The sequence below is a fragment of the Hylobates moloch genome, unplaced genomic scaffold, assembly GCF_009828535.3.
Source record: "Hylobates moloch isolate HMO894 unplaced genomic scaffold, HMol_V3 SCAFFOLD_11, whole genome shotgun sequence".
Taxonomy (NCBI): domain Eukaryota; kingdom Metazoa; phylum Chordata; class Mammalia; order Primates; family Hylobatidae; genus Hylobates; species Hylobates moloch.
Window position 1 is genome coordinate 67,427,086 of NW_026652286.1, and position 26,585 is coordinate 67,453,670.

At 41.2% G+C, this 26,585-nt stretch overlaps 1 protein-coding gene across 13 annotated transcripts in view; it reads left to right on the plus strand.

The window, feature by feature from the left end:
* The window catches only part of AMOTL1 (angiomotin like 1), a 136,641-nt gene that overhangs the window by 67,912 nt on the left and 42,144 nt on the right, over positions 1-26,585 (plus strand). For all 13 annotated transcript variants that reach the window (XM_058446614.1, XM_058446607.1, XM_058446605.1 and 10 more), the window contains 3 exons: positions 12,686-12,977; positions 21,269-21,413; positions 22,653-22,742. In XM_058446614.1, coding sequence (XP_058302597.1) covers positions 12,686-12,977; positions 21,269-21,413; positions 22,653-22,742 — 527 coding nt within the window. The remainder of the gene's footprint in view (positions 1-12,685; positions 12,978-21,268; positions 21,414-22,652; positions 22,743-26,585) is intronic.

Below are 26,585 nucleotides of genomic sequence, written 5' to 3' on the forward strand. Positions count from 1 at the left end.
TTTGAGATGGAGTCTCACTTTGTTGCCCAGGCTGGAGTGCAGTGGCTCGATCTTAGCTCACTGCAACCTCCACCTCCTGGGTTCAAGTGATTCTCCTGCCTCAGCCTCCCAAGTAGCTGGGACTACAGGTGTGTGCCACCACACCTGGCTAATTTTTGTGTTTTTAGTAGAGATAGGGTTTTACCATGTTGGCCAGGCTGGTCTCGAACTCCTGACCTCAAATGATCCACCCATCTTGGCCTCCCAAAGTGTTGGGATTACAGGCATGAGCCACTGCACCTGGCCCTAAGTCTTCAAGTTCTGATGTCTGTTTTACCCTTAGAGCACATCTCAGTTCAGACTAGGCACATTTCAAGTACCCAATAGCCTAGTGGCTAGTGGCCACTGTCTGGACAGTGTAGGACTAGAAGGAATGAGAATCTGTGTCTGAGAGCATGTACTGACATGCACCGACATCAGTCCAGAACCATGCTCCGGTTGTGCATGGCATTGCATTCTGTGGTGCCGGATCATGCCGTGATTCCTCACACAGGCGGTAGAGACAGGGACTGTGATTCTTAGCTCATGGTCCCCAAAGAGGAAGGGCAATCCAAGGTTGGTGCTTCTTGCTTTTCTTCTATCATCCATTAGCAGTGTGTGATGATAACAGAGGCTAACCATTCATAACTTTATAGCCCTCATGCCAAATTTTTACATCTAGCAGAGATAAATATTAAGCCACTTTACCAATGAATCTAAACAATAATGTATGTTGACAATTCTGAAGCCATTTCTAATTACATTTCACGAATACTTTTAAAACTAGCTTATTTATTAAAAATTTACTTAAGTCACATAAACTTGAAAAAGCATTTGGCTCAAAGTCTGTTTTTTTCTGATAAAGTGTTTGATTTAAGCACTTTTTCCTTTAAGCCAATTAATTAGAGCTTTTATGTATTTTTAGTAGTGAAACATATATGTGACACAAATACATGGATATACTAGACACATAGATAGAAATAGATCTTATAGATTCATAACACCTCTTTTTTTCCTCCTATTTTAGACATCCAATTTCTTGATAACCTGTTTTATTACTCCAAGCAGATGTCAGCCACATAGCCCTAAATTTGCATATTAAAGGACCAACTCATGAAAAATCAGATAGTGAAATTTATATCTCAAGGTACAGAGAGAAAAAGTCTGGTGGTGCTACAGGGAGATTAAAAATGGATGCCAAGTCAAACATAAAATTACAGAAATCTATCATAGAATTGTATAAGGAAACCAATTTTGTTTAGATAGGTAGTTCTAAATTTAGTCTCTGTCTTTTAACTGGATCTGTGAACTCCGAGCAGAGCCCACGCTGAATCCTGGGTCTCCAAAAAGAGAACTAGTATGGGGCTAGACCATGTGACGCTTTCGTAGTGCACATTTTTTCAAACAAAGACATTTCTCTAAGTGTCTAAACTACACTCTTTCTTACTTTAAACACCCCAGAGTAATCTCTGCTACAATAACTATTTTAGTCCAAAAAAAGAAAAAAAGAAATGAGGTAATACACTACTAAGGCAAGCAGTTTAAGATCTGAGACAAACTTATCTGTTTACACTCTTGGGGTTCCATAAGGAAAAACAGAGGTTTCTCCCCAAAAGGGAGTCTGGTGCCTTCTTTGTTTTCTTTAAGGAATCTTGGGCTATAGAAACTATTTCAGGTCCCTTATGCAGCAGAGTGTGTCAAGAGAAAGGAGAGAGAGCAGAAGTGAATGGAGAAAACAGAATTCAGTCAACTGAGAAGAGAAAAAAACTTTTTCTCAAAAAAAAAAGGAAAGATCCTAAGAGAGAAAAAATAAATAAAAGACACACACACACACACACGCATACACACACATATCTTGGATATTAGCTTTTAATTGACTGCTAACCATTGGGCTACTTAAGAAAAAAAAAACTTGTAAGTCTCATTACCATATTTTAGCGAAAACAAATTGCTGATATTTCAAAACTAATACAAATGTCAAACCAGAAGGAGCTTGATTTAGGAACCAATCCCAGGCTATCATGGTGACAAAAAATTGGGGCAGAACCTTAGCTACCTTTAGCTACTGAACTGCAGCGTGTGGCAACAGCCATTGCTACTTCAGTTTGGCTTGACTTGTTATGTAAATAAAGGTGCCCTTGTTATGTAAATAAAGCCCCTCGAGTGGTCAAAATCAAAAATCTTTCAGGCCTGCTGAAAGTGCTGTAATCCCAGCACTTTGGGAGGCCGAGGCAGGTGGAATGTCTGAGGTCAGGGGTTCGAGACCACTCTGGCTAACATGGTGAAACCCCGTTTCTACTAAAAATACAAAAAAATTAGCCGGGCGTGGTGGTGCATGCCTGTAGTCCCAGCTACTTGGGAGGCTGAGGCAGGAGAATCCCTTGAACCCAGGAGGTAGAGGTTGCAGTAAGCCAAGATTAACGTCACTGCACTCCAGCGTGGGCGACAGAGCAAGACTCCGTCTCCGAGAAAAAAAAAAATTCTTTTTTTTTTTACCTTTTGCTGGCTGTCATTTTCCTTTTCCCATTTTTTTTTCCAGTTGTGGGAATTTAGCCAATTCAGAGGCCTTGTTCCCCATAATTTGAAACTTTCCTTTGGATTTGATCAAGTCAGATAGAGCTGGTCAAACCCAATAGGAAACAGATGGAAACAACAAGAGAAACAAACAAGCAACAACAACAACAACAAAACAGTTACGCAAAACAAACAATCTCACAATTTATACAATTACTGAGCACTTTAAAGGTAAGGAGAAATTAAGACCAGCCGGTTGTTAAGTTTAGCCAAGACAAGACCCCAATTCAGCTACTTACCTAGGAGTGGGGCTCAGGCTAATGACTGCTCTCTACCATCCTAGAAACAGGAAAAAAACTCTAACTTGCCCTCCCTGTTGGAAGCAAGCTAAAACTCCAGAAAGGAGTTACCTGCACTCCATCATGCAGAAAAACTTGCCTTCCTTGTTGGAAGAAAGCAAAACTCCAGAAAAGGAGCTGTACAGCAAAATAAACTTTAGATCTCGATTACATTAGGGGAGATCAGGGATTCTCCAGAGGGGAATTTGCCAGGCCTCAGCAAATTGTCCTATTGATCCGAGCCATAAAGGTATCTTAAGCTGCTACCAAGCACCCATAGGAGATTTGTCAAAGGACAGGGGAACCACCATTCAGAATCCCTTCAGGTTTCCAATTTGTGAACCCAAAAGTGTCTGAGACAGATCTCAGGAAGTTTATTTTGTCAAGCTTAAGAATGCACCCATGACACAGCCAATGAATGTAAGATGCATATTGGTTTGGTCCAGAAGGGCAGGACAACTTGAAGTGGGGGAGGGGGCTTCCACGTTACAGGTAGATAAGAGACAATCTGTTGCATTATTTTGAGCCTCTGATTAGCTTTCAACTGAATACACAATTTACATGTGAGAGGAGGGTAAAAGAATTGTCACTTATGCCTTAGTCTTGCTTAGTGAAACAGTAGGGCAGAGGAAACAATCACATGCATTTCTCAGTTAAGCAGAGGGATGATTTTGAGTTGTGTCTGTCCTTTATCCATAAGGAATTTCCTTGTGGGCAAATTGTGAGGAAAGTATATAGTTTTTTGTTTTGTTTTGTTTTATCTTTGTAGCTATCTTATTTAAGAATAAAATAGGAGGCAGATTTGCCTGATACAGTTTCCAGCTCAACTTTTCCCTTTGGCTTAGTGATTTTGGGGTCCCAAGATTTATTTGCCATTCACAAAAGCAAACAAAGTCTTGATGTGTAGTTCTCCAACCACAGCTGTGTCTCTTCTGCAAAGACTTGGGAAACTCGTTTTTCTGTTGATCTCAACCACTGGGTCGCAATCTGGGAACTGCAGGTTAGATACTAAGCATTAGCATGAAATCCCAAATCATCCACATTCCGTATCAAAGGGCTGAGTCAGTCCTCTGAAGAGCCAGCTGCTTCTAATCAGTAACAGTGACATGTGCAACCTTCCATAACTTGTAGCCATCCATAGCCAAAGCTCTCAGAGCTACCCTCATTCTCCCCAGGAGGTCACCTAGCCTTATACTTTCCTTTTAAGTATATTTGCTGAAATGTTTGTGAGCCTGTCAGCCTCTGTAGCTCTCATTTTGTAAGTATTTCTCATAGCCAGGTTTCCTCTGAATGCCAACTCCTAACAGCTGAATGTCAAACTCTAGAAGACAATTTGACAAGGATCACTTCAGTCCTCCCTACATGGATACGCAGACCTTCATAGAGATGGCCTCAGAATAAGTCCAACAGATCCTAACAGAATAATTAGCCTCAGGCCTTGCTTGGTAACTAAACTCAAGACACTCCATCTGGGCTCAGGATGTATTTCCCAGCTGGATTTCCTTAGGCCTTCAATTTAGCAGCCCTCCCATTTCATGTTGAAATAACTGGGATCAACGTTCCCCAGGCAAGGTAAAGAACTGGAGAGCTCAATGCAATTCTTTATTCCGTAAGTGACTTCACCTTGCAACCATCCGCAGTTTTCAGAAAGGAATGTTATCAGCGGGCACACCTAAACCATCCCTCCCCTCTCTCGCTACACACCCACTGCATAACCTGCCATCTCTTTAGACACAAAGCGTTTCTGCATCTTGGTGAATTTGTGCCCCTTCCACGCTGAAGTGCATGTGAATATACATGTCATCCCGTGTGTACAAGGAGGTCCAACTTCACCACAAGAGTGAAATTCACAATGCCCTGCTTTCACCCCAGGTCACAGGAGCTTTGATCAGGAATGGACCCAAAACACTACACATCTGTCACTGAGTCAGTGCTTCCTGCAGGCTGGCTAAATCCTACAATAATACATTTTTCAGAGAAAAGAGGTTCTCTTGGTAAGAGCCAAAATGCCATGAATTACACCACTGCTTTTGAATGAAAGGGCAGAAACCCATTCCCACCTCCTGAGTATTCCCCTTCACACTTCACTTACTGTGAAAAAGAAATGCAGCTGTCTCCTACAGGCTGAGAGGCACAGATGCGTCTACAACTCCCTCCCCTCCTACTCAGGTAGCTTCGGGTGGGGCTTCCATCTTTTAACATTTATTTAACTCTGGGATTTGGAAGTCACTTATGGTCAACGGGAGCTTATCTTCTCCATCATCTTTTTATGTCATGTAGCAATTACAAGGAAAACCAAGGAGAGAGGCCGAAATCAGGTGATAGTGCTTTCTTGATGCCAGCATACGTCGTCAGTGATGGTGACTAGTTACCTGAATGACAGTGCAGAAAAGGCAGGTTTGCCAAGCTTAAGGGACACAAAAGAATGGGCTTTTTCAAAATGGGAAGTTTTCTATCAAACAGAGAGCACTGGCCTCACAAATAACTCAGTTATGCATTCATGCTAATAAATACCACATTACGATGGATGACGTGCAGGCAGGAGAGAAACTTCTATTCCTTGGCTCCACTGCTCAGCCAGCGGGGGTGAGTGAGCTCAAAGGTCTGCACAAGCAGATCTGAGCTTAGTGTAAACGAGGGAGAAGGAGTGTCAGGAGGAACAGGACAATTTCACAGAAAATCATACCAGTGCTATGAAACAGCTTATCCTCAGCTTGCAAAGATAATGTTATTGATGGGCCCCTATTAGGATAAACACGTGCTAGTAATGGGGACACAAAGAAAAGGGGAAAAGAGAGGATGGGAGCCCACACTTATTGATAAACTACTTGTGACTAGAGCTCCATGCTCTAATTGTCTATTTGTGAGCCTGTTTCCCTATTAGATTGTGAAATCAGAGAGGAAGCTTACTAGACATCCTGTATCTCCGTTTCATGGGACTATAATGCCACTTACACAGTTGTCAGAGTCTGATACATAGTAAGCACTGCAAAAATGTTAGATATTCTCACCATGATTATAATTATTATCATTGTATCCCATACCCCCTAATACAGAGCCTAGCACTGGGCATTCATGAGAAGCCTGGTAAATTTTTTCTATTATGGCAAACATTTATTGAACACTTTTTACAATCCAGCCACCAGAAAAAAGTAGACTTTGAGCCAAATGCTTTTTCAAGTTTATGTGACTTAAGTAAATTTTTAATAAATAAGCTAGTTTTAAAAGTATTCATGAAATGTAATTAGAAATGGCTTCAGAATTGTCAACATACATTATTGTTTAGATTCATTGGTAAAGTGGCTTAATATTTATCTCTGCTAGATGTAAAAATTTGGCATGAGGGCTATAACATTATGAATGTAGCACAAAGGAAAATTATCTTTTTTTATGTAAACTTTGATAAATAAGGAATTCAATATTGTTCAGTTAATGAAAACAGCTAAATCCTGAGTTATTGGCAAAAAAAAAAAAAAATTTATCTAATGTTAAGGTTCTTAGGAAAACCTGAACTCCACAGGTTATAAAATGGTTAACATTTTTAATGATAACTATCACAATTTTAATAAGTAATCTTGGTGAAAAAACAATTAATTAGATAAATGTAGTGGAATAAATGCCTATAAATAAACTTATCATATGATTTAAAATCTAAAGTTACACAATACGTATTCATTGAATGTCTGGGTCATTTCCAATTTTTAAATAAATTATAGAAACATGTTTTTCTAAAAAAGAAATGTGCTCTTATTTAAAGGAAAATAATATTTGTCTAATTCAAAGTTTAATTAAAAGTTATTTATAAAACAAAGTAATGGTAACCAGTATATAAAAGCATTGTAAAGAAAGTTATAAATATAAAAAGGTATTTTTGGCAAGAAAGGTTAAAAAGGAAAATAATTTTATATGAGAAAGAATCTTGTATGGTAAATTTTTGTCCTAGAATAAAATGACTGGTTAGGAAACAGGGATATTCAGGACAAACCAGAAAGTCCACATATGCCATGAATGGTCTGTGTAAGTCATAATAAGGTTTGTAAAAATAAAGTTTTATGGGGGAAGAAAAACTTTATATGATCAAGTTGACTGTAATGAAAGAGAAATTATTTATAATGGTCTTTCTAGAGATTGTGTTTTGATATTTTAAAAAAACGCTATGCACTAAAGTATTGGGTAGTACAATGAAACTTTTTTTAAGGTATTGATTTACCCTTAACAAAATTATGAGACATTTTAATTTTTTTAACCCAAAGTTTAACTTTTATTGTATCTTGCTGTTTCAGCTTCCTGTCCCGTTTTAAGAGCCCTGAAATAGTAAATATCTCCTTCAACTCTTTTTTTTTTTTTTTTGAGACAGGCTGGTGCATGGCCAATCACTCACTCCACCCCCGGTTCACCCATTCTCTGCCTCACCTCCTCGTACTGGACTACAGGCTGGTCTTGATCTCCTGACCTCGTGATCTGCCTGCCTCGGCCTCCCAAAGTGCTGGGATTACAAGCGTGAGCCACCGTGCCCGGCCCTCAACTCACTTTTGGCTCCCATAAGTTTTATTCCTCGGGTGCTGTTTGTTTGTTGTGGCCTTATGCTAAAAATGTTTTATCCTAAAGGCCTAAAGGAAATGTCTTCTCCAGCATAACATTCTGTGCTCTTGGCTTTAGATTGGTTGTATGAATCTAAAAATTTTTACTTGTTACCTAAGAAACACTCTTCCTATGTCTAATCGAAGTACCTTTTTTATTAGTTTGACTTTCAGGTTATTGATAATAAATGGATACCCCACAGGGAATAGCAGTGGCACTGCAGAAGATCTTTTCTTTTGCCTTTTGGTAATTGGCTTAACAAACACGTTTTATATTTTATTGAAATAATTCCTATGCCATTGTTATTAAGTTTTGGTTTGCTTAGAAAAAACTGAGATTAAAATTTTTTTTTTAATTAAAGTTATCACATCCATGTAACTTTCTATATTTTGCTTTTAAAGTCCTTGTGTCATTAAGTTATAGAGCTTTGACTTCTGGGTCTAAACAGGACACCAAGTCCTCTTCAGTCTTAAACCCTGACAGCAGTTAAAACCTCATCTTCAGATCCGGTAGAAGATGCCAACCAAAATAAACTGTGTTTGTGAGACACAGGCCCAGAAATTAAAACTATCCAACTCCTCAAGACCCAGAGACTATTGTGGAAGAGGTGGGTGTGAGATTGTAAGGGCCAATGTTGAGAGATAAAATTAATTCAGTTTCTCTATAAATTAACCATTAATACCAAATGCACATTGATGCAAGACCAGCATATGAGCCCCTGTGTCAGATGAACACAATTTTTTTGGAGCATTAACTCACTCCTTAATAAAAGGTTACAAAGGTTATAAAAAGGTTTATGGAAATTATATCTTATGGTCAAGATAATTAAAATTTAATAAATTTACTTACAGAATTTTAAAAGACATATTTAATTGGCCTCATGCTGTCTTTATTAGGGCTTGTTGTTTAGGAAGTTAAATTGCTCTCAAAGAATAAAGGTTTTTGCTTTTTTTTGGGAAATCTTTATCATTTTGGCTAAATGATTGACTTATTTTATAACAACTTGTGATCCTATTTTGTGATATGAAGTGTTTTAAACTTTTTACATTTGACAGACTTTCCGAAATCAAATTTTAACTTCAGTCCTCATTAATCTTTTGATATTCGGTCCCTTGCAGTCCAAAAGAGACATATTCAGCTTATTTGATGTAATAAAATCATACAGGAAGTAGTGTCAAATATGAAATGGGGTTTAACCTTCTTTGGATTATATTTATATAAATGTGTTATTAGTATGTGTTACAGAATCGTATGAGATTCCTGTGAGCCTAATATGTCTTAGTAAATGTTATCAGTAGTAATGGTGATTCTGATATAAAATTGTATGCCATAGAAATAACCCAATTTCCTTGTCATTTGTGTCTTTAACCATGACTTTTGTCATCTAGTTGTTTCACTTTTATTCTTTTCAAAAGGTGTTTTTTATAATCAGCTATAGGACTCTGGTAGCTGTTCTTGGATGCAGGTTTCTGATAACTTTGGAGACTGTGACACTAGAATAGAGGAAAAACTTGCAAGACTCCCATAGAAAGCTAATGTGTTCATAAACATCAAGCAGAACATGAGTTAATTACATAGACTAATGAAAGACTGAAATAATCTTTTTTATGACTTTGTTTGAAATGTTGCTAATTCTTTTGTTTCTGCGTCTAGAAAATCCTTTTTCTTTGAGCTATTTACAGCTTTTAATAATTGGGTCGGCTACACTCCTGTGAGCAAAATCTGAAGCATATATCTTTCTACCTGATTTCTCCAGAATTTGAAAACTATTTGCAAGTATATTTAATTTATAGCAGTATAGTTATTTGCATAAGTTCAATAAGAATCTTTTTCTTTGTAATAGGACACAATTGGAGACACTGGTTATTTTACCAAGGCTTTCATTGGAATGGCATACTTTTAGATAGAACCAGATTGCTTTAAGGAATTGAGGTTGACTTGTAGAGCCAAATAAAACCCTTTGGGAAAGCTGGCCTTATACCATGTCTACACAGTCCCTGTACAGGTTCCTGACCTGCAGTAAGTAAAGAATGTCACTTTCTGACAGGCCCGGGAGCCCTAAGTTTTCTTGGGCCCTTGAGGTGAGGATTTCACCCAATTAATACAGGTATTTGCAGGCACAGGCTGAGCTCAAAGCATTGAAGTCTAATCTGAATTTCCTTGTGGAATAAAGTTCCAGTAAAGCCAATTAAAAAGAAAAGAGCCTATATGGCAAATAATTTTTTTTTGCTGACTTTATGCAAATACTCAGGCCAAGTATAGTAAGACCAACAGTTATTTTACACATAAATTTGTCTTGTGATTTGTCTTTAGTGAAAATGGGGACTGGAGAGAGAAAAATTATGTTTCAAAGTAAGCTAGACTATACTTGTTATTAGATTCTAGTCTTGTCTAATGTTTTTCAATGTTTATTATTTTCTATAGTTTGGACTGAATTCTAAAGTTTTTCCTGCTACACGTCTCCAAAGTAATGTTTTTAATTGTTTTTTTCTTTCCTGTCCTATTTTCCCTCCATTTTTTTCTTGATTTAAAATTTCTAAAAATGAAGCTGTGCTTTCTTAAAGCCCTGCAAACTGAAGCTAGACAACTTAAACTACAGAAGAAAATAACAGCAACTTATTTACATATATAAACCACTTTCATACCTGCCTATTGATGTATGGACTTAAGATAATATGGCCTACATCAATTTTCCAGGATTGTTCTTCATCTTTTTTGTTTGTTTTTTTCTCTTCCTCCTCCTATTTTCTCTTCGTAGGATATGAGATTTCACAACCTACTAAAAATGATCTTCCCTAATAACCTGACACCTACCTTTCTAGGAGTAAACTGTCCTAGCCATGAGAGATCAGACAAAACCTGAGACCAGAGGCTCATTCATTTTCTTATAAAATGCTTTTTCGGAAAGATGTGAAAGCAAAATAAATCCCAGAACCCGAAATCAGTAAGCCAAAGGGAAAAGTCAAGCTGGGAACTGCATCAGACAAACCTGCCTCACATTTTATTCTTAAATAAGATAGCTACAAAGATAAGAAAAAAAGCCACATACCTGCCTCACAATTTGCCCACAAGGAAATTCCTTGTGGACATAGGACAGACACAACGCAAAGTCATCCCTCTGCTCACCTGAGACAAATGCATATGTGATTAGTTCCTCTGCCCTATTGTTTTACTAAGCCAGACTAAGGTGTAAGTGACTATTCTTTTACCCTCCTCTCACATGTAAATTGTGTATTCAGTGAAAAGCTAATCAGAGACTCAAAATAATGCAACCAATTGTCTCTTTATCTACGTATGACCTAGAAGCCCCTTCCCCCACTTGGAGTTGTCCAGCCTTTCCAGACCAAACCAATGTTCATCTTACATGCTGATTGACGTCTCATGTCTCTCATGTCTCCCTAACGTGTATGAAACCAAGCTGTACCCAGACCACCTTGGGCAGATGTGGTCATGACCTCGTGAGGCTGTGTCATGGGCACATTCTTAACCTTGCAAAATAAACTTTCTAAATTGATTGAGATCTGTCCCAGATACTTTTTGGTTCATACCCTTTATATTCCTAAATGTTGTTAGGAGCCCTTGGCTTAGGTTGAAAGAAAATACAGTGATTCTTAGGAAACAGGTTAACTGCTGAATAGTTAGGATGGACTTGTTAGGAATGGGGATGGGGATGGAAATTCATGATCTCAAAGATAGGAGCTAATACCAGGTATTTGAGCCATGAAGGGACACCCTTATGTGTTCTTTTTGACATGGCTAAAATTAGACTCTTGAGCTCTAGACCTCCCTTACCTCAGCAAAACAAATCAGTTTCTCCCCAAGACTTCCCATTTCATTAAATGGTGCCCCATCAATTTGTGTAGAGCCCAAAATCTAGGAGTAATTTTTAATTTTCCCGACTTCTCTTCTCCCCATCCATGATATATACAAAACGAATCCCAATCTCTGAGTGTTTCTTTTCTGCCACTACTCTGAGCTCTCCTCAGTTCTCACTTAGACCACACCTGGGCCTCATTGGACTCCACACGAGTGTTCCTGCCACCATGCACTGCATTCTATGCACACCACAGGAGAGGCAGCTCAGCTCCTCCCCTGGCCTCTGTACACTCCATGGTAAAGTCTGGCCGTGGCACCTGCCCATCACTCTAGTCTTATCTTGCACTGCTACTTGCTGGCAGTGCTTCATAATACTTGCTTGTGCCAGTGCTAATTCCTGCCTCAGGCCCTGTGCGCTAGCTCAGCATCTCCAACCTTCTTGGCACCAGGGATCCGTTTTGTGGAAGACAATTTTTCTGCAGACAATTGCGAGGTTGGAGTAGTTTTAAGATGATTCAAATGCATCACATTTATTGTGCGCTCTGTTTCTATTATTATTACATTGTAATATATGATGAAATAATTATGCAACTCACCGTAATGTACAATCAGTAGGAGCCCTGAGCTTGTTTTCTTGCAACTAGATCATCCTATCTGGGGTTGATGGGAAACAGTGACAGGTTATCAGGCAGTAGATTATCATAAGGAACAAACATCCTAGATCACCTGCATGCACAGTTTGCAATAGGGTTCACGCTCCTATGAGAATCTAATGCCACTGCTGATCTGACAGAAGGTAGAGCTTAGGCAGTAATGTGAACCATGGGGAGTGGCTGTAAATATAGATGAAACTTTGCTCACTTACCTACTGCTGTGTGGCCCAGTCCCTAATAGGCCACAGATGTGTACTGGTCCATGGCCCATTGGTTGGGGACCACTGTGCTGGCTGACATCTCCTACCTGGAATACTTCTTTCCCCCACTTCTTCACCCGCTCTGTCCAAACCACTGGTTCTTGTCTGTCAGTGTGACTTTAGCTCAAACCACCCCTCTCAGAGACTCCTCTGCTCTCTCAGTAGGAAGTAGCCATGAGGTCATTCCCTGTCACATCACTCCACCTTATTCTTTGGAGAGTACTTGTTACGTTTTGATACTTGGCTTTATTGTTGGGTGGCTTGCCTGTCTCTCTCCCTAGCATGTAAACATCTGAGAGCAGGGACCTGGTCTGCCTTGGTCGCTGTTTCCCCAGTAGCCGGAATGGTGCCAATTGAGATGGGAGCACAGTGAATACCTCCCACTGGGAAGTGCATTGATGGCCTCTGACCGTGGAAGCCATCAACAGTGCCAGTATTGTTGGGGCTTCCTTCCTGCGCCCACCATTTCCCCGGGCTCTAACTGCTGCCTTCCATTGCCTTGCAGCCGCCCATGCCAACTTCCGTTCCCGTCAACCATGCAGCAGCACAGCCCCATGTCCTCCCAGACCTCTTCCGCCAGTGGGCCACTGCACTCTGTCTCCCTGCCGCTTCCACTCCCGATGGCCCTGGGTGCTCCACAGCCCCCACCCGCCGCCTCCCCTAGCCAGCAGCTTGGTCCAGATGCCTTTGCGATTGTGGAGCGAGCCCAGCAAATGGTGGAGATATTAACAGAGGAGAACCGGGTGCTTCACCAGGAACTTCAGGGTTACTACGACAATGCCGACAAGCTCCACAAGGTGCGTGACTTCCCTGGGGAATGGGAGGGAGACAAAATTCTTTACCTGGTCATGGGGAGTTGATGCACTGACTGACTTGCCAACATTGCACTAGACCCCTTTTTATACTAGGCCCTGTTCAAGGCTTTAGGGAGACGAAAATAAAAATGACCCAGTTCCTGCCTTGGAGGAGCTGCCATTCCAAAAAGGGGAGAGAGTTGCATATGCTAACACCTTCAGTAAGAGTGTGAAGGGTCTACTGTAGGAACAGCAGAGGTGGCTCTTGATCAGAGACTCAGAGGCTAAGTAGGATTACTCCGCCTGGAGGAATGTAGAAGAGGGAACACGGAGAGTAAATAACACGGAGAGTAAATAACACGGAGGAGGCCAGGCCTGGTGGTCCATGCCTATAATCCCAGCACTTTGTGAGGCTGAGGCAGGTGGATCGCTTGAGCCCGGGAGTTTGAGACCAGCCTGGGCAACATGCCAAGACCCTGTCTTTACAAAAATTAGCCAGTCATGGTGACCCATGCCTTGTAGTCCCAGCTACTTGGGAGGATCACATGAGCTGGGGAGGCATAGGTTGCAGTGAGTCAAGATCACTCCACTGCACTCCAGCGTGGGTGACAGAATGAGATCCTGTCTCAAAAATAAAAAATAAAACCACAAAGAAACGAAGTGAGAGATACCAAATTTTCCTTTAAATTTAGGAATCTCAGACAGGAACCTTATGTTGTCATGTTCATTTCATTAGCCGGTCTCTGCAAAAAGCAGCCTTGCCTCAACATGAGAGGGTCAAGAGTACGAGTTATTGTGTGCTTTCTGCATGTTTGTGACTGCATGTTTCTGCATGTTGTGACTTATTAGGTGGGGAGATGCTGAGTAATTCCAGCCCGTGTAGTTACTGTTGGAATATTTAAATGTATAGCAGCCATTATTCTTAGAGATTTATGCTGAGAGCCAAAGTAAATAGGGGAACGTCCAGCAAGAATGAGCTGTTGCTGGGCAGTGATTTCATGATGCCCCTCAAGTCAGCATCTCATGTGCTGCAGGTAGGATGCAAGGGGGTTGGGCAAAAGTAATAGGATGTTTTAGGGCAAGACAGCCATAGAGCACTTGAGTTTCCTTTCTGGGGGTGAGGAGGCATGTGTAGTAGTAATGATCCTCTAAGAGTAAGTGCGGGCTCTTCCCTTGGCCATAAAGGGCTTCTGTAAAGTTAAAGTATAGGAGTATAAACCCCACCTGACTACAAGAACATTGTCACTTTGGTTCTATGTGACAATTAATGCTCCGGCTGGCCCATTTAGTGTTAGTGTTCATGAGTTAGTGCTGATTTCACAGGTCAAGCTGGTCATTTTGCTGGTCAAGGGTTTTAGAGTAGTAGGCTCTACTTGCTTCCTGAGGGCTGTCAGGGAGCAGTGGATTTGATGGTGCATATGTTTACAGACAATTTGTCCCAGCACGTTTGTGCAGAGCTTCCACTGAAAAGGTCTGGAGCTCCCTGGAGTCAAGACCAGACTTGGCTGAGCTCCCTCTGGCTGGCTTTATTGGAGGCGAAAAATGAGAGCCAGAAACAGACAGGGGCCCCCTAAAGATTGTGGCCTCACACCCACCCCCTCTTGCACCCTTAGAAGTTGGGAAATAGGCATGTTGTTTCACAGCCCTCAGCCTATAAGACACTGCACAGGCCCAAGCTTGCCTCTGACATTTTTGGGCAGCTTCTTTTTGGTATGGTCTGAAAATTGGGAAGTGCAGACTCAGCACTTCTTGGGAAACAAGGATCTCTTTCTTCTCTCCTAATGAAGCTTCAAGGCAGACATGTCCAGAAGCTATACAGACCCGCTTGAAGGCAGAATTTGGTGCTGGGGTTTTTCCCATGGCTGTTTCTGAAGTTATACAAATGGTGCAGAAATTGGAGGTCTTGTTATTTTTCATTGCCTTTTTATTAACATGTACTTTTTTTTTTTTTTTTTTTGAGACAGAGTCTTACTCTGTCGTCAGGCTGGAGTGCGGTGGCACGATCTCAGCTCACTGCAATCTCCACCTCCTGGGTTCAAGCAATTCTCCTGCCTCAGCCTCCTGAGTAGCTGAGACTACAGGTGCGCACCACCACACCTGGCTAATTTTTTTTTTTTTGTATTTTAGTAGAGACGGGGTTTCACCATGTTGGTCTTGATCTCCTGACCTCATGATCCGCCCACCTTGGCCTCCCAAAGTGCTAGGATTAAACATGTACTTTTTATTGACCTATAACATACATCTCTTTCTTGATTTTGATGCCCATTTCCATTTTGAAAACTAAAGTGGCTTAATCTCCCAGTGTCTCAGTATTCCTGCACAGAGGATGGTTCTTAAAAGTTGTGGCCTCAAGGATTTTGATGACTTCTGGAAGAGGAGACAAATCAAAAGCTGTGTCCCTTCTAGAACCCAAAACTTTTTCAGTCCCTTGAATGTTATAAATTGTTCTACAAGTACAGTAAGTCCTCACTTAATATCATAAATAGGTTCTTGGAAGCTACAATTTTAAGCAAAGCCAATTTTTTCTTCATCAACATCACAATGAAATGATGTTGAAAGAAATGATGTTATTTGGGGGCCTGCTATGTGTCATTTTACTTAAAGTTGCAGTTTCCAAGAACCTATCAGTGATGTTACATGAGGACTTACTGTACTACATTAATCAGTCATATGTAAAACCAGAATTATTGATTCAAACCTCAGATTTTGATGGATACTTGCATACTCATCACAAGTTGGATAGCTGTTCTCAACAACTAGGACCAAGAGACACAAGAGTTGCATGAACTTCATGACATAACATTTTGTGCCTTGCATTCCTAAGGTCACCCTATTCCCAGATCTTCCCTCATCCCCAGCCTTGCCACTCAGTGTAGCTGCCTGAGCCTTAGGTTTGGGGAGAGGGTGGTCAGATGGGGTGAAAACTTTGCTTCTCAGGGATGATAGCTGCCGGTTCTCCTGGCATGGATGTGACCCCTGTTTTGCTGCACGATGTTGTAGGATATGACCCTGCTATGCCCACAGTTTCATCCCATCTGAGTTCCTCGCAGCATTGGGAACGTTTTGGCCCTTGCAGAGATTCATTGTAAGGGCAAAACTAAAAATAGATGAATTTTTAATTGCAGAATTTAGCCTATGCATACTGTGCCAGGAACACAGCAGAAGAGAACGATTAAATTCAGAGACTATCAAATCCCAGCCTAGATATGAAGACCCTGTTTCCAAAGAGGCTCAAGGTAGTGATTATCACTGTTAATGTTGGAATGATGGTCGAGGACCCCCAGAAAGAGATGTTGTTTTCAATTTTTCCTTTTGGTTATGTTTTTTGCATCTTTTTCCTCCCGGTTTCCCTGAAATGTAATTAACGATGGAGTTTCTACCAGGGCCAGACTGTGGGCTGTTGAGCGGGTTGGCCTTGAAAGCCATCAGGGAATAGACGGGCACTTGATGGGAGAGGGCCAAGCATTAACAGTTACCCCAGGCTTGCTTTAGTGAAGACCCTCTTTTGTGAGTGAAACAAAGGTGGCTTTGATTGGGCAGTCTGTGGCTTGCACAGCAGGCCTTTCTTTGGTCCTGTGCATCCCTGAGTGTTGCACATGAAGGTGCTCAGGGGAAAAAGCCAGTATCTGGAGCTTGGAATGGCTGAGATTTTCTCAGGGCCTTCTCTGTCCATTTGCTTATTACAACAGTGCCAGTGAAAGTCATGCAGGGCTTTCTGCTCTGCTTGTAGTTCTGTCTCTGGGACATTGAGTGTATTTCTGTGATTGCAGGAATTCTTATGGCCTGGCCTAAGAGCTCCCTGACACCTAGACTGAAAAGGAGAATGAGAGCTGGGAAGGTAAACTGGGATTCCCCCCCTGCACTGTACTCAGAGTCTGAGCCGGTCTGGATAGTTTTTGTATCAAACCAGCCTGTCTAACCCTCCCTGTGTCTTTAACAAATATCAGAGGGTGCTTAAGATGTTCTGAACATGGAGAAATAGAAAGAAGAAGGTGTGGTTTTACTCTGAAGGAGTGTATAGTTAGAAATAAAAAGCTTTAGTTTAAAAATTCTTAAAATGAGTCTACTTCAACTTCCCATTCCTTAGTAATCCTTGTGTCATTCTCTGAAAGGAGGTATTCATCTTTTACTTGAATGCTTCCAGAGAAGAGAAGCTCACTAATGGGTATACTACACTTCTGGAAAATGTAGTTAGGAAATGTTTCTTTATGTTAAGTCAAAATCTACATCTTGGCCGGGTGCGGTGGCTCACGCCTGTAATCCCAGCACTTTGGGAGTCCAAGGCAGGCGGATCACTTGAGATCAGGTGTTGGAGACCAGCCTGGCTAACATGGTGAAACCCCATTTCTACTAAAAAAAAAAAAATACAAAAATTACCCAGCCATGGTGATGCACCCCTGTAATTCCTGCTGCCCTGGAGGCTGAGGCATGAGAATCACTTGAACCCAGGAGGTGGAGTTTGCAGTGAGCTGAGATTGTGTCACTGCACTCCAGCCTAGATGATGGAGTGAGACTGTCAAAAAAACAAAAACAAAAAAACCCTGCATCTATTTAACTTCCTACATTTACTCATAACTCTGTCCTCTGTAATCATACTTTTTTATTCCCTTTTGTGTTGTTATAACTGAATATCTGAGACTGGGTAATTTATAAAGAGAAGTGATTTATTTAGCTCATGATTCTGCAGGCTGGGAAGTTTGAGAAGCATGACGCTGGTATCTTCTTGGCTTCCAGCGAGGGCTTTTATGCTGTGTCACAACATGGCAGAAGGTCAAAGGGGAAGCAGACATGTATAAAGAGGCAAAACGTGAAGAGCACGTCTTTCTTCATAACAACCTACTGTCATGGGAACTAATCTATTCCTGCAAAATCCAGTCTAGTCTCACTACTGCGAGAAAGGCACCAAGCCATTCACAAGGGACCCACCCCCATGACCCAAACACTTCCCACTAGGCCCCACCTCCCAATGTCACCACACTGGGAATCAAATTTCAACATGAATTTTGGTGGGGACAAACCATATCCATAGCATGCACTGAAGGGGATTAGTCTTTCTCTACCATTACAGCTATCAGTTCTCATAGGAATTACCTTGTTCTGAACTAAGACCCTTGTTTTTTTTTCTAGGTCCCTTCTAAGCACATAACCTTATGTCAGGTCTTGATTGTTTTAGGATTTGAGATAGTAAACTATATTGTGGTAGGGATCCTGAAGTTTCCTTTGACAGTATGCAGAGGGAAGTTCTTTGAGTAAAAGGAAAGAATGCATGATTCAGTGTCCAAGTCTGTCTTTAGAAGTTATACATTTAAAGATTAACTAATCAGTCGGTATTTTGTCATGGGCAAGGCGTAGTTCTAGGACAGTAAGAGCTATTCTACCCTCAAGGAGTTAGTAGTCGAATCAGAGCCGCAAAGTGCAGACGCAGATTAGAATTCCAATGAGGGAAATACAACAGATAAAAAATACTATAAAATCAGACCAAGGGAAGGGTCCCTGTGGGTGTAGTTAAGGAAGCCTTGCTAGTTGTCCTGGACTGGAAGCCTGAACACCACTCTCATGGTGGATGCCTCAGAGTGTGTGGTTCTCTCAGCTTCCCTGGTGACTTGATGATGCTCTTTGGTCTTGATGGGGACTGTTCCTATGACATGCCCAGCTGTCTGAAAACAAAGGCCACCTTTTATAGATAAAATCAGCAAAGAAGTGTTAGTGTGTCTGGGAGCCATCTCTTTTGTAAATAAAATTTAAAGACAGGATCATATTTCATGATAAGGCTATGAACAGGATTTAGGACATACTGTCCTCTGTGCTGCTGCATTACCAGTGGTTCATGATATCTGTGGACGAATCAGAAAGGCCTTGTTGGAATGAGGGGACCATGGAAGAACCAACTCTGATGTAAGGAGGCCTTTGGGAACATAAGGTGGTACCGAAAGGAACCTTGGTTATCTCAGCTCGGCTCCAGTTGGCTGCTGCTAAGCAGAAGCCCCCGTGCTCTCCAGCCTGTTCATCAGCCTCTTCTCAGCCGTATCCTGGCTACTCTGTAACCTCTGAGGGCACTGACCACAGTATCTCTCATTCCTTTAAGTTTTTGGCTTCTAGGCTCCTACGGCTCCACTGGCTTCGGTCTTTTTCCCTGGTGCCCTGCCCCTCCTTTGGCGTGAATGCTTTTTTGGCCTTCTAATCTTCTGTTTACCTCCCTGAGTGGTCTCTGCTTTCTGATGTCATCTGTCATCTGTACATTAAGGACACCCCAGCCACTCTCCTGGCTTTTAGACTTGTATGTTCATCTGCTAACTGGAAATCTTCGCCAATATTTGCAGCGGGTTCCTCAAACATGGAATCTCCAAACCCAGACTGGTTTTCTTTCTTTAGTGAACTTGTTTCTCTTATAATCATTTATCTTGGTTAAGTCTCCTTACCCCATCTTCTGAGCTGTGAATGTTTATGTTGTATTTGCTTGCTTTCTTCCTTACTCTCTGCACCCAGTCACCAAAACCTGTTGATTCTACTCATTAGTGTCTTTGGAATTTGCCCTTTTAGTGTCATAGTTCAGGCCCTTGTCATCTGTCATTGAGCTATTTACATTAGCTTTTTACCTGGATATCTCTACTACATCCTCTCCGATAAACCCCCACTCTCCAACCCCATCTGTTAGTTTTGTCTCTATAAAAACTTGGATGAGATCAGAGTTATAATCTTCCTTCCCCAGTATCTCTCACCCCCACTAAGCCTCCCCTGCCCATAATTTAAAGTCCTTCCTTTTGGCCCCACCTCCTGCCACTTCTACCTTGCCCTCATTCCTGGACTACCATTTCTTTCTAATATTTACAGGCCAACTTAAGACTCCTAGCTCCTAAAGGCCAGGAATTGCTGTCCTTATTTCTGTATCCTTGGCATGTGGAAAAACACCTGACATGTAAGCAAACAATGAATATCTGTTCAGATACGTATTATTTGTAGGAGTCTTGGCAGGACTTTCTGATCTGGGCAGTTGGGGCTCAGAAAAGAGGGTCCCTGGCTCCTGGTGCCATTGCTGTCCTATGGAAGGACTGAAAACATGGCTCTGATCTGGCACCCAGTGAAGGGCACTAGTGCTTTCAACCCCATCAGCTTTGCCTTTGATTCTGACCTTAGCAGCATCTCACCAAGCATCCATCTGTGTTTGCAGGTACCCTCACCTGGTCTTTACCCTTTCTCTTGCATTTATGCTACATAACAGTACAATGGGATTTATTGATATCTACATCAAAATCACACTATTATATCAAACTCCTGTTAGAATAGAGCTACTTGTTATCAGTTTATATGTGCCATAGATTAAAGGCTTCCCCAGCTAGTTTTTGATTTAGTGAAATATTTTTTAAATGGTTTTAATTTCTTGGCTATTAATTCCTGAATATAAAGAGATCGTCTGTGATATATTTGTTTATGATTAGGTACATGTACATGTCCATTAAACCTCTTTTTTTTTTTTTTTTTTTTGGTGAGATGGAATCTCACTGTGTTGCCCCAGGCTGGAGTGCAGTGACGTGATCTTGCTCACTGCAACCTTCGCCTCCCAGGCTCAAGCGATCTTCCCACCTCAGCCTCCCAAGTAGCTGGGGTTACAGGTACCCATCACCATGCCTGGCTAATATTTGTATTTTTAGTAGAGGCAGGGTTTCACCATGTTGGCCAGACCGCTCAAACTCCTGACCTCAGGTGATCCACCCCCCTCAGCCTCCCAAAGTGCTGGGATTACAGACGTGAGCCACTGCACCATATAGATAATTTTATAGACAAAGGAATAAAAATACTAGGTAATGAAGCCTTTCCTCCAGTGGATTTTATGTTCCTTTGGGGACAGATAGGAGTGTCTCTGTAAAGTGCACTGTACTTGGAGTCTGGAAACTTGGGTTCTAATTATAGTCCTTTCTTTTTTTGTACTTTAATATTTTCCTGATGTTAACTGGGAATAATCATAATAGCTATAAATTGCCATTAAAAGTGTAAGAGGTTTAAGTTATGTTTAGATTTACCCCTTTCTAATATTGGTACAGAGGGACTTTTACAAGGTGACATCAGACAGTTTGGCCAGACTTGTGAGCCTGTAATTTACAAGATCCTAATGTAGTCTTTAGAGAGCAAGTGGGGGAGTGAAATCGATTATACAATTTGGTACACATGAAACTTGAGATGCAGAAAGACTGCATTGAAGATACAGCCTTCACACTGGCAATGTCAAAGAATCCGTTTTACCAAGACACCAGCATGAATGTCAAAGGTACCACTTTAATGCCAGTTCTTTCTTTTAGTTTGAAAAAGAACTTCAGAGAATTTCGGAAGCCTATGAAAGTCTGGTCAAGTCTACCACCAAGCGAGAGTCACTGGACAAGGCAATGAGAAACAAATTGGAAGGCGAGATTAGAAGACTTCATGATTTCAACAGAGACCTCCGAGGCATGTTTATTCATGTTCTCTCTACCTAAACTACCTGTGTAGCTAAAAGCACGACTTCAGGGCCAGAGTGCTTTGCCACAAGTGCTAGTCTACCTGTGTTGGATAATCTTGTATATTTCAACCATCTGGGGAAGGAAGAGGTGTGCTCAAAAAGCAGAATTGTTCTTTATTCCTTGTGGGTTGTATATTGCAGCATCGAGCTTTGGAAGTGACAGCCTGTATGCATGAGTCTGTCAAAGGAAGGGATTCTGTTTGTGGCTCCTTCTTGCTTTAAAAGTACTCAACCACGATTCATGGCTATGAGAATCCAAATGTTTGAAAAGATCAATGTTAGACACACAACCACATGGGGCTGTCATTTGGTAGCACACTTTGAAAAGCAGCACTTAACTATTGCTAGGTGAACAATAGAAGACAGAGCTAGACATATTTTCCCCCAGGGGGAAAAAATCCCCACAGTTGTGAAATAAGTAGACAATAAACTCGCTGAAAGATAGGAGCCACCTGCTGCTGGATTTTGGCAATCTCCGATATGCACAATGAGTTAACCTATAAATGTTACTTCACCTTCAGCCAAGCCATTTTCAGTTGCTTCATATGTCAAAACACTCAATGTCCTGGTAGTACCCAGTAGCTAGATCCCACCTTTTTTGTTGCTACAAACTCTTTTGGGTTGGGTGTCATCTGCATCCAGTGAATACTTGTTGAGTTGGATTATTTATTGAATAATTAAAGATTTACCAAGTGGTTTGAGCAAACATAGAACTTGCTGTGTAGAGTCTTCATACATTAGGTCATTTTGACTTTTTGGTATTCTTTTTTTTTTTTTTCTTTGATTCTGAGATACAGAGAGCTATCACTGGCTAAAATTTACAGCTGATGATCAAGATTAGACTAGGGCTGGGTTTGAGGCCAAGGAGACTGTCTTTGTGAACACTTCAAATCAGATTTGCTGGCCTTGGAGGCAGTGAGGTGGTTTTTCTCAGTACCTGTCCCTAGCTGGCTGCTGCTCGTGCATATTATTTGGCATTAGATCGCATAAAGACACAGTGTGGCATCTGAAGCCTTTTCTTTTGATATTTTGGGACATAGTTACTGTCTGTCCCCAAGTTGTTCAGTTTTGGGCTCCTGCCTGAGCATCTCTTCCTCCCCAGCTCTTGGCACTTATTTAATTTCTTGGTTAGATGATGACTTCAATCCATATACATTTCTTTGTAATCATTTCCTCTTTGTTCATAGATCGACTAGAGACTGCCAACAGGCAACTATCCAGCAGGGAATATGAAGGGCATGAAGACAAAGCTGCAGAGGGGCATTATGCTTCCCAGAGTGAGTCTCCACTTATTTATTTATCCCAAAGTTTGTTTGTTTAAAAACGGGGTCCTGAGGGAAGAATCATATTAGTTTCAAGTGGGTTTTGTGCTGTTTGCTTTTTGTTTATTAATTTAGCATACAACCTATTGACCTCAGATGAGGCCCTCCTAGGTCTGCCCGAGACAAAGCTGAGGTCACTATGTGTTGCTTTAGTGATGTTTATTCTGTCCCTCTGACCTACAGTTTCTCTCTCTCTCTCTATAATACCCTTCAAGCAATAGCAACATCACAGCATGTCCTGGCACTCACTACTTCAGATAAGTTACAACCCTTTTTCTTCAGGAAACAGAAGGCGGCCTAGTGGTGGGGTTTGGTTCTCTCTAGGGAGGTTTTGTCCTCGTGTAGGTTGTGGAGTTCTAGACTGGCTGCCCCTTGCCAGTGTGCAAGCCATCTAAGTGATCGCATTATGTATCTCTATGCGTGACACTCATTTCCAGAAGCCGCTGAGCCCATTTCAGCCAGGAATAATGAACAGTGGCTTTGTAAGCCTTGATTTATTGAGAGAATATTTTATTAATTTTAGCAGAGGCAAATGATAGAATCAAATGGATTTTGAGAAACCATTGGTCAAGGTTTGAATTTCTGCAGATTCATTGCACTAGCCAGAAGTTCAAAAATCCAACTTTTTTTAAAGCTGTTTTGAAAATTAAATTCATATCTATATCATAATTCTCAGTAAGATTATGAGTAAGTGCTCACAAAGTTAAGACAATTCAGAACAACAAAAAGTAATGTATTCAGGCACTAGCCATCTGTCTTATGATAGTGGTCTTCTGATGTGTGCGTTCCTCGATGCAGCCCTACATTTTAAAGACTGGAAAATAATTGGTTAAATTTTCTAATTTCCAATACTGTTTGGTTAGGTTTAACCTCTTGTGTGTCCCCCAGATTGATTTCATGATTGCATTCCAGCTATTAATACTAGCTCTGTTTTTTAAATTCCGTTTTTTGCAAATGGACACTAATACTATCTAGGGCTTTTGCCTGGGATTCCTTTGTGGTCTCAGTTGATTGGCCCATGTTCCAGATTCACATAAAAGGCTATATCAGCATTTTGAATTACTTGCTTTTGTAACAAAATTTATCTTATATCTCTTCCTATGTCTGCAAGAGATCTCACCTCAGTTTCATTTGAAAGGTGAGTTGTCTTTACTACTTGCATTTAAGATCGTGACACGTTACTTCTGGATGACCGCATGCCTAGGTATAGTTAGTGTCTTTGGCAGGTATGTCAGCAATGCCAGTGTTGTACACGCTGTGGATACTTTGCCTTCTTGCCAAGGGACATAATTTGATCACTTAGTTCAGGTCAAAATGGAAAAGCCAGTCAGTTTCACCTGATGGGCATTGTTCTGGCCTCCCAGCCAAGGCTGGTATGGAATAATGGAGTAATAGGGTTTAGTGCTGTGTGAACTCAGAAATGTTCTTTAGAAAGACTTTAACCTTCTGGCTCAAAGCTGAAACATCAGTTATCAAGCAAAGAAGCCCTTCTAGCTTGACAGGGAATTATTTGTTCTGTGCAAATATGCTCCACTTGCGTTCTGAAGACAAACACAAGAGACCACAGGCATTTTTCAACTGCTTAAAGGATCTCAGTGTCGATATGTAATGTAATTGAATCTAGGCAGAGCATTTGAAGCAGGTTTGGTAATGGTGATACCTAACCAATTTTCTTACACCTAATCTTTGCAGGACACTTTGTGCCTTCACAGCTTTATAATTATTTACATTAGTTTTTCCTCTCCTAGTGTGGCCAAGGGATGGACTCAAGATGTTATTTCAAATTTATAGTTAGTTTGTTTTCTTAGTGAGTTGTAAGAATTCTTTTATTAAGTAAATTAGCATTTCCCCCACATATATATGTCACAGATATTTTCTCCAGTTGTTTTTAATCTTTGTTCTTTATCTTATAGAAGACATTTTTAAGTGACCATATTTATGCCTTCTAGGTTTTCTGTCCTGCTTAGAAATACTTTTTACCCTCCTAGGTTATAATAATATTCACCAATATTTTCTTCAAATTATGAGTATGATTTCATTGTTTCCAAGGCACATATTTAGGCAGCTAACTTGGGAGGCAGAGCAGAGGAGAAATTCATAAGGGACTATCCTAGAGGCAAGGAGACTAGTTAGCAGGTATTTCAGTACAGTATCTGGGGAGGAGATGGAGAGGTCATGAACTAGGCCAGTGGAAATAGCAAGAAGAGTAGGGGACAGATAAACAAATGACAGGTTAGTAGGACTTGGTTGACCAATTGAATAATGGCAGTGAGAGAAAGGGATGTGACTGGAGCAGCTGGATGGATGATCACCCTTTACCAATAAAATGCAGGAGGAGGAGGTTGGGATTAGATAATGACTTAAGGTTTGAACATGTTCGTCATCTCACCTTGCAACCCACAGCTCAATGAGCAGGTATAACAATAGGTGCAAAGATACTCAGAAGGTTGGATGGTGCTCTCTGTCAGGCTTTCATTTTAGCATGTGGGTACAGAATGGCAGGCATGAATTACTGCCTCTCTTCCTAGTTATTAATGTGTTCCATTATCTGTATATTTTTTCAGAAACCCTATTGTTAGAGTAAATTTCAAACACCTAGTGATTATAATTATAAATATTGCCCACTTAAGGGAAGCCATCCTTTTCAAGTGAGTTTTTTTTGGGATTCTAGCACTTGGTTAAAAGAAAGGCAAGACTGCAATAAAAATTATGTCTCGGGCGGGGCGCAGTGGCTCACGCCTGTAATCCCAGCACTTTGGGAGGCCGAGGCAGGCGGATCATGAGGTCAGGAGATCGAGACCATCCTGAATAACATGGTGAAACCCTGTCTCTACTAAAAATACAAAAAATTAGCTGGGCGTGGTGGCGGGTGCCTGTAGTCCCAGCTACTCGGGGTGGGGCGCTGAGGCAGAAGAATGGCGTGAACCTGGGAGGTGGGGCTTGCAGTGAGCTGAGATCGCACCACTGCACTCCAGTCTGGGTGACAGAGCAAGACTCCGTCTCAAAAAAAAAAGTTATATCTTGGGGTAGTACATACCAAGAAGCCCACATTAGGTTGTGAAGCTTCTGCCAGCCACCTTGGCAATGGGAGAGTCAGAGGGAAGCGAGAAGTAGAGAATAACAGGCTCAGCTTTTTTGCTAGGTGTTCGCACGGAAACTAGCCATCCAAGTCTACGAACACCCAAACAACTCTTGCAGTTCAAGCAGCAGGTGGGACTTGAAAGATCTCCCAGTTAATGGAGGGAGGAGCTCCTTCCTGGCCAGATTTAAACATTTCCCTCTGCTCAGGGTAGTTTTCTTCTAAAAACTGAACTCTGCTCTTCAGTTAGATTTTTATGAAGGCCTTGGTGGACTGCCTGGGTAATTACTACTTAATTCTAAAGACTGAAGTGGACATGAAACAGGCTCATTGTACTCCCCCTGGTCATGAGATTTGTCTATACAAAAAATCTTGAAGAATTAAGTGCTTAGGAGCTTGATGCCCTTGAGGTATTTTTTTCCCCTGTCACCTCATGGTATTGTAACATTCTCTTTGGAGGAATTCAGCTTTTTGTTTGTCTGTGAATTTTCTGGTCTTGCTTGTTTGTTTTTCCAAATGTTTTTATAGCTTATAGGATGGTGATGTCAAAGCCAAATTGCTCCTGAAAACCAGGGCCTCTAGCCAACTCCTGATTGGTCTGGCTGTGAGAAACTCGGGCTTCTTTGTCCCTCAACTTAACTAAGGTTCTCATTTTTCCCATTTGTTTGTCACATACACACATGCATACCAGAGGCAGGTTACTGTCTGCTAAAGGCAGA